This window comes from Tigriopus californicus, chromosome 12 (assembly GCF_007210705.1).
Source record: "Tigriopus californicus strain San Diego chromosome 12, Tcal_SD_v2.1, whole genome shotgun sequence".
Classification (NCBI taxonomy): Eukaryota; Metazoa; Arthropoda; class Copepoda; order Harpacticoida; family Harpacticidae; genus Tigriopus; species Tigriopus californicus.
In genome coordinates this window covers 1595930-1604761 of record NC_081451.1, presented here as the reverse complement: position 1 = coordinate 1604761, position 8832 = coordinate 1595930, and the positions used below count along the sequence as shown (strand labels likewise).

Here is an 8832-nt window from a genome sequence, read left to right as displayed (position 1 = left end):
ATTTTGCTTCAATTTTTAAACTTGGCGACTTTAAGAGCGAATGCTTTGGTTCTATAAGGATTTCAACCACGACCCTCTGATCCTGGCGCCATCTATCGGTCATCTTCTGAGGCTTGTCAGTAAGCTGCTCCTTATCAAGGTGCAATGTTCTTTAACCGTAAGAATAGGGCTTGTCAAGTGAACGCGTTCATGAACAGCTGACGTTATTCCATGGAGTAAAAATCAAAGGCAACATGTCCAGCCAAACCACATTGTGCATGCACTGAATTTTGACATCTATTCCATTTTACATGCTTCTCTAAGCAAGAAGCATTGTGGTATTGAGCCAATTTGATAGTGCGTTCACCATTTAACACCTAACATTTTGTTGGATTTTGTAACACAGTTGTGCGAGTTGACTGTGATGTTTGTCTATGTTTTCCCTCCCCAAAATGCCCAAAATCAGGGTGCCGGACCACATTTTTCTCGAATTTCCTTCACTTGACATGCCCTATACATTGAAAATGCGATTGACTATTGGAATTTATGGGAAGGTTATGAGAGTAAAATTCAAATTGAAATGAAGGTAAAATGAATACTTAATGATGGACCAGTTAAAGCCAACAATCAAAACAAATGGACTGATGGCTCAAATGTCATGACCTTTTATGACATCCGGAATACTCACGGTCAGTGCATACTTCATGCATCGGACAGATACTATGCAATATCTCAATGGAAAAATGATGTTAATTTTTATTGAGAGGGCAGTTGCCTCATTGGCTTGTAAATAGTTTTACGGGCGTTATGGTATTTTATTATTTGACTTGTACTTGTTCCCATACTAGCAATTATCACTCTAGTGGTGATGGAAAATTTTTCAGTAGCTTGAGGTTTAAAATGAAGACAACTTGTATAGAGTCTATGTCAAAAAAAAAATCTTTGCAATTTTGGCACGTGCAAACATTAGACATAATCCTTGTTAAAAGGTCGTTAGTACATAACTATGGTGACCAATGTGCTTGGGTCTAGAGAGTGGTTTTGTCATTAGTTTTCATCCTCAATAACCACAGAGTTGAACATTCTAATGGATAATTTGGCTTGTAGATTGCCTCTCCTGACCACGACAGCCCTGTCCTTGATCCCCTCCCATCCATCCAAGACCTTGACTGGGGTGAAATGCGGCAGTGTCACCATCTCTTGCGAGGAAATATTACCGGGATTGAGCGATTTCAAAATGAGCTTGCATAATATCCAGACACGGGACCCTTTTCATGTGGTCAAGGATAACCATGCATCCAATGTAAAAGTGAGGCGACCTTGACATTTCATGACTAAGTTTATGAGTTGATTGATGGAATATTCCATGTATCACTATTGATTTGATGAACGCACAACGCTTGGGATTTCAGTGTTCTAGGAGCAGAACAAGCTCACATATTTGGTCCAGAGGGCCTCATTGTATTAGTTAACTTTTTACCATGACAATATCTCGCAAGAGTTTCAAATCCACAGATGCTATTATAATATTGGCGATTAAAGAGGCCAAATTTGGCACAATAGTGGACTCAATAGGTATTAATCTGTATTCAGTGTGGTCAAGGGATGGCTAAGCTAGTGCCTGTTTTCAATCCTTGCGGCATCGTCAAGCACAATTGATGCATTTCAAAACGCAATACTTTTATTTGTTCTTGGTCAAGCATGACAGTTCTCAGAGGACATAATTTGTTGCAAAAACCGTCCACTAGTTAACAAAAGTGTGCCTGACAATGTGTTTTATAAGGTAGGCCCGTGGCGTAACAACAAAATTAATGCGTTTCTTTTATTTGTTTGCTTATCTGCACGCACTCTTTGGATTCTAAACTGAAACGTTTGGTAACTCTCCGCTTAGCTGATATATTAAAGGACTAAAGCACCGGCATTAAGCCCCTTCAGCAATCAAATTTTAATGAGCTCATAATTGGATCATAGTGCTTTAAGTAGGGTCCAGAGTCTCCGTAAGGGATATCACTGAGAAAGACGTGCTTAGTGTTACAAATATCTAGACCTAAAAAGAAAAGTTGCTTTATTAGGCGAAATAATTTTCTTTAGGTTGAAAATAATGCAAAAAAGAGCAGGGAAAACTTGAAAAGACTTTGTGAAATTCGCCAAAAAATGTGTAAATATGCAAACAAAAAGTAGTTATAATGCAAAAAGAAATGTTACAATTGAGAAAAGGATGTGTTTAGTTCCTTTTAGCCGCTTTGCTGCATTTACAGATAAATTTTAAGTGGCAACAACTATGCAAATTGTAATCACTCATTTTAATCATACTGGGGAGTGCCTTCTTTGCAGCGGCTAGTAAATTCAGTGAAAACGTAAAACAAAAAAAAATGCTAAAAGGTTCTGGTTGAGGAATTAACCCTTCATCTGATGATGCTCCACAGAAGTAAGTAAAAAGGTCCCAAACAAGGAAAAACAAGCTAAAAAGAAAGGAGATAAGGACTCAAATGACAATGAAAGGGCAGAGAATATGAAAAATAATAGAAAAAAGTCGAAAAAGAGTCAGAAAAGTAGGAAAATGGCAAGAAATGAAGAAAATTGGAAATTTGGCATGCGAATTTTTTTTTCGGCCAAAAGTGGAAAAAAATTTCAAAAGTTTTTTACGAGGTGCAGTTATATCAAACATTAAAAAATGAATCTTTGTCACATGGACATTAACAAGAAGCTACTTCATGTGGAAGTGTAAAGAATGAGAGTGAATGAGAGAAAATGACATCGCAATGATTTCAAGGTTTATTCACAACTGATGGGTGTATTTCTACATTTGGCCTTGAGACTACTCCATCGCTGAACCCTGGCAAATTTGCTCCTTTGTACTAAAGGGCTTGTGTTTCTGGACCTGGGGTACCAACTTCATACATTGGCTCAGCTTTCGGGGCTACAAAATAAGAGTTTTCAGAGAAATGCCCAAATACATTTTGACATCGTTTTTTTCTCAGAAATCATACGGAACAATTTTTGTTCAGTTTGAAACGATTGTTGAGCTTTGTGAGTTCAATCATTATACAATGATTTTTCAAAAATTTGTAATTTTGAAGGGTTTTTTTTGCAAGGTTATACACCATTTTGAGCTATTTTGAGACTATGCAAGAAAAAGAAAGTGGATTTGTTATTTTAGTGTTATTGAAAATCCGTATTACATTTTTGGGAATTTCAGTCAAGACATAACTTGGGCATTTTGGAGCTAAAAACGATGAAAGTTAGGCTGTTAAGTCCGATATAGCTAAGAAGCAGTTCAATAGCTTGTTTCATAACTTCTAAGCAAGTGCTACTACGTAGGTGTGTTCCCAAGTTTCATTAATTTAGTCTTAGATTTTTTTTTGTTTTATTGTGTTTTTAGGCATGCAAGTTTTTTATGTGAGCTAAAACTCCATAAAGTAATAGGCACAGAGTTGTTCCTTATTGTTTTTCGAGCTAGAAAAGTGCCAAGATGCGTTTGGGTATATTCATCAAAAGTTTAAATGGCTTTTAAACCATTGTGTAAGGCTAGCTGAGGTACCGTATTGGTAGAGCATCCGCTTTCCAATTGCTGAATCCTGGTTTGAACCAAGGATTCCTTGTTTGAACCCAGGCTAGTTGAGTCCCAGTTTCTTTGCAATATGAAATTACAGCATAAGTTGCTGCCTTAACAGGTTAAATGGGCAAACCTGCAATCATTCGATAAACCTTATTCTCCAACGATTAGTTGGCGGTGCTTATTTTTAAATTTGTGGCAAAATGTTAAAAGGTTTAGATGAAGACTTTAAGGGTTATCAATACCGTGCTAGGTTAGGTTGGGTTAGGTTAGGTAAGGTTAGATTAGGTTTGATTAGGTCAGGTTAAGATTTAAAAAAGTAGCACTGCCAACTAATCGGTGAAGAATAACGTTTACCCGATCATTCCCGAGGGAGAGAGCTAGTGATTAATATTGCACGTTTGGTTGCGACAATGGAGCGGGAATTGGACACCCACCATCAGATGGCAGGCCGTGCGAGAGAGTTGTCCTCTGACTCTGAACAAACAAACAAAAACCGCTGTGTACTCGTTCCTATTAAAATATTAAAACGTTTTTGAGGTGTAGACGCTGTTTATGCACACCCGAGAAACTGTAAAAGATGCGTTTGATGCATTTGAATTTACTTTTTTAACATCCATATTATAACATTTTAACAGTTTTCTCGAAATAATATACTTAATCCCGGGTGTCCAGAAACAACCTAGACCCTTCTGTAAGTGCTCAATTGTTAAATCTCCTGCTCATTTGTTGAAAACTAATGGTGCATACAATATGATCTTTGTCTCTAGGTCTTCATTCCATCCCGCAATGTGCTAATTTAGTGACAGACAAAAACGATATTTGAAGAGCGAAAAATGTCCATCCCAAAGCGAGAACCGCGGAACTGTTCAACTGCGGGTCGCAACACTGATGAACGTTAAATTCCACCCAAAGGGCTCGCTTAGACTGACTATTCTTGCTTAAATTACTATCAGTCAGTTCTTGCCAGAATCTATGTCTCAATGCATTAACATGTCCAGAGTGTCATTGGAATAAACATTTGGCTCTTATTTCGCGTTGACATGCATCATACCTAAGTAAGGACCAGATTTCTGCGTGTCAGTATGTGATTTTCATTATACGAGTTAATTATAAAATCAAAATACATTTGCTTTATTTCTTTGCAACCATTGGTTCAACAGTATAAAATATTGAATAACAGCACGGCTTATTTTCAGCAGCTTTTTCAAAATTAAGCATGCTAATATCACAAAGGCCAAGTTGAGAATGCAAATGTTTTTGACCTTGGAAGGAAAAGGAATATCGCCAAGGACATCAAAAGGCTTCTAGACTCCGCAATCTAACTGAACGTAACCAGGGACTCTTACCTGTCCTTGACCCTAATATAACATGTTACAAGTATCCTTGCTCTGTCCACGAACTTCTAGAAATATGGACTGTGAACGAGCTTCCCATCAATTCGATCTGCTCTTGGTCATGGCAACTCTGAGCCACATTTTGAATACAAATAATAAAATAAGAAATGCAGATCTTTCCATTTGAAGGTAGTTCATTTTTGTATCATTGACTTATAAAATGGTTCATTTCTGAGTTATATTGTCAAAAGCTGAAGTGGCTGACCAAAAGCAGGCCGAAACTTTGAATTTTATGTTGTGTTTACTACATAACTGTGAGCATGTCTCCCAAGTTTCTGAAGCATATTTTTGGGCTCAAATTTGACCAAGTTCATCTATTCAACAACATCTTGTGGTCGAATGAATTGCTTATTTGGAATATGGTGAACGGTTAGGCGATAAGAATTTTTGGTTTCCGTTTGCAGTCCACATCTCTAGAAGTCCGTGATCTGTCCTATCCCTAAACCTAACCTCAGAAGATTCCTGTCATTCTCATTATAGGTGGCGTCCAGAAGGTTTTTGATCTAAATTTTGAAGTTTCTTGCAAAAAAACTTGCAAAATTAGGGTATAGTAAGCTTGATCGTGGTCATCCGTAGCGGAAATTGAACCGAGCAGAAACTACTCAAAGTAGGTCGTGCCATATTTCTTTTTTGCCAAGCTAAGCTGTTATACTAATGATTTTAACACAGTGAAGTTTATGCATGCTGAGAGCCCCTCACATGTCGTACGATATTGGCGGTAAGCTATACTTTGAGGAGATAATTCAAGCAAAAAGATGCCTACCAAAACTCTTCAAATCAGCATTCCTTGGATCTTTCATGAGGGACGCCATAGAAAAGTTAAATGATCCCATCCTTCACAAACTATCTACTGACTTACTTCAGGGAAGTATTATGAGGGCTTGTGTTTCCTTCAGGTCCTTTATTGAGGTAGTCATAGACGGTTAAGGTTAAGCACATGCAATTGATAGCAAAATAATAAATTAAATAATAATAAAAGCAGATGGTGTAGCGTAGTTGGTAAGCGCTCGACCGAGCTATACTCGGGTTCATAGGTTCGATCCCAGGTCTCCTCTAGTGGATCATCGCCTCGAACGGCGCTTCAGGAACCCATAGTGCGAGAACAAGGCATTAATCAATATATAGTACATATAACGATCCAATGAGAAAACATTCTTGCAATAAAGAGTATTATTAATAGTAAAATCCCTTCTGCGTTGTGTTCAAATGACTTTGTCTCATTGCTGATTGTTACCACGTTATAGTGTGTAAAAATCCAAACTATGACAACGAACATTTTTCCTCAAAGTCCCGGTAAGATTGAAAATAAAATTCAAAGCGAATCCTTTTGCTAGTACTTTTCAGATTGGCTAATATTGCTTTTGAGATGCACATGTGCGAAGATGGCTTCTGTTATTGCAAGGGCCGTTGAAAATAAGTTTAATGTCACAAGTGAATGAATACGTATCTTGTAACAAAAACGACGGTAGTCGATAAAAAGGCATCGTCAGTCGGATAAAGTTCCATATTCACCCAAACAGGGTCGGATTCCTCCAAATCCAATCGGTACACCCTACTAAACCGTGATTTTGATGTGCCTGCCAATACGAGATAAAACAAAACGATTTTCCACTGAAAAAGGAATCCTTTTGCCAATCTCGCGGGAGCATCCAAATAGGCTTGGCGTTTCCAAACAGAGTCGGACCGAGTCAGATCCAGAGCGTAAGTTTGAAATTGTGAATGGGGATTTCCCCCTGAACAAAGCAAATTTGACGTGTCCACAAGCAAAAGATCGCATAATCAACGGATAATCGGGTAATGGCTTCCAAACCATGTTGTTTGCGTGTAGAATCTCGACTTTATTAATCGCTCCGTTGACCCCTTCATTGAATCCACCCACAACCACCAGTGCAAAACCATCGATGGACGCGGATCCAAAAGAGGCCCGATCGATTAACAAAGGTGGCCCATCAACCCATTTGATGCCATTATGGATTTCTACTTTGTCAAAGGAGCCGGACCCAGAAGGAGTTCCCCCCAATATAATTGGCCGTCCATCCAGAAGGTGGATGACTCCTTTAATATGTCTTTCTTGAAGTCTTGAGAACGGAAGCCAATCACGCGATCCTGGAACATATTGATACAAGAATTAGTAGTTATTTGTAAGTCTTTAAAACTTAAGCCATTTGCCATTTTGAACCCAGCTTACCAAGGGTTCAGTAGTGACAAGATGTAGTATATTCTACACAAGAAAGGATACCATCCTCAAATTGAACAAGTAATCGGAGTCCTTTCGAGTGAGGCATTGGGATCGAGCTTCTGTTGTCCCTTTGAATGGATTTGAGCTCTCCTTGAGTCGGGGAGACCATATGAATTTCTGGAAAAGATAAACAAGTTGAAAACACAAAAGGCGTTACTGTAGGTAGAAGATGGGGTATTTGGTCGCCTATTATTTTGCATGACCATTTTTAAGGGCTACCAGGTGGTCAAAAGTTTTGTCCCGCAAATATTTATATTCGGTATTTATGATGAGCTTGAACTAGGGAAGCACTCATGAGGAAAGCAAAAGTATTCAATGGTCACTGTTATGTCCAATATACACGGAGGGTTGTATCTTCACGTCCAAAGAATTGGAAGCCATGGTTGGTAATTGCAGGAGTAAAAGGGTGAGAGAGGGTGGGTATCCTCCACGGTACAAGGTAGGCATCAACCACAATTCACGGTGGGCAGTCTGCGCGATAAAGGGTGGTCATCTTCCACAAAACAGGTATCCTTCACAATACATGGTGGACCAATATATGGACGTAAACAGAGGGCAGCAAGCCGGAAATGCCAGCTGCGCCATGTTATGTCCCTAAGGACACACCCTCCTAATCTTGATCTTGAATAGAACGGACGTGAAGATATAACCCTCCAAGAATATTGGATTAGGGGTGTGTCCTTAGGGACACAACAGTCATATAAATATAAGTGTAAAACTGCGAAACATTCAAACTTATTCAAAACTTCTGGATACACTCTTTCAGAACCTCGTTAGTAGTAGATTAAAAGTAGTCATCTCATCAATCCCATCATGCTCCTTTGCTTCGCATCATGCTATCATGTTGGAGGGATCAAGTGTGTTGCTCTCTGCTCTCTAGTCATTTATATAAATATGTTATGATGTTTCGTTACCTTTCGAAACATCGGTAATTGAAATATTGGACAAAAATAGCCCCGCATTTATTGCTTGCCAGGAACCTAAGCAATGTTGGGTGAAATTGAAATCTGACATGGCCTCGCATATGTTCTTTTTTTTTTTTGGTTTGGTTTTTCACGGGCTTTTCTAACCGCTACAGGGAATGTAATCCCCAGTACTATATATATCGAAGGGCATCGGATCCCAAGGCACTCATTTGATTTGCTTTCAGACATGCAAAGGGATGAAACTCTTGTCAATGGAAGCCTGCAAAGGTTTGAGCCACTCGCTGCTGAGATTGTAACTAATTCAGGTCTTAATAGGACTTTGTACCTTGGTAAGGCGGCTGTGGGTGTCCAATTTTCAATGCAGCCCAATGGTAATTTCTGCAGCATTTGATTGGCAGACGTGGTCAGGAAAACACTGGAACTTAGGCAAATCAATGCCACTTGAAAACGCATAGTCATAACTCCGACAAATTGGTAAACATCCAAACAGATGTATGGTCGCATTTGCTAGAAGATGGAAAATACACGTCGTTTCAAATGTTCTTTAGAGTTTCTAACATGTTTGGTCTATCCTGAAAGTAAACATCGCAACAAGAAATTACAAAATCAAAGGGCAAATTTTAATCAAGGCTAATATAATCTTAAAACCTGGCTGATTGTTTACTTAGGTGGTTGAAGCTTATTCAAAAAAACGCATCTTTTGTAATATTGTCTTTCTTTTTAATGCCATCAGAT

General features: G+C 38.6%; 1 protein-coding gene across 1 annotated transcript in view; it reads left to right on the top strand.

Annotated features, from left to right (window-relative positions):
• Positions 1-4618, top strand: part of LOC131891798 (uncharacterized) — a 6701-nt gene extending 2083 nt beyond the window's left edge. Inside the window, exons 2-3 of the mRNA XM_059241468.1 lie at positions 1087-1288; positions 4306-4618. Coding sequence (XP_059097451.1) covers positions 1087-1288; positions 4306-4338 — 235 coding nt within the window. The 3' untranslated portion in view covers positions 4339-4618. The remainder of the gene's footprint in view (positions 1-1086; positions 1289-4305) is intronic.
• The last annotated feature ends 4214 nt before the right edge of the window (positions 4619-8832 follow it).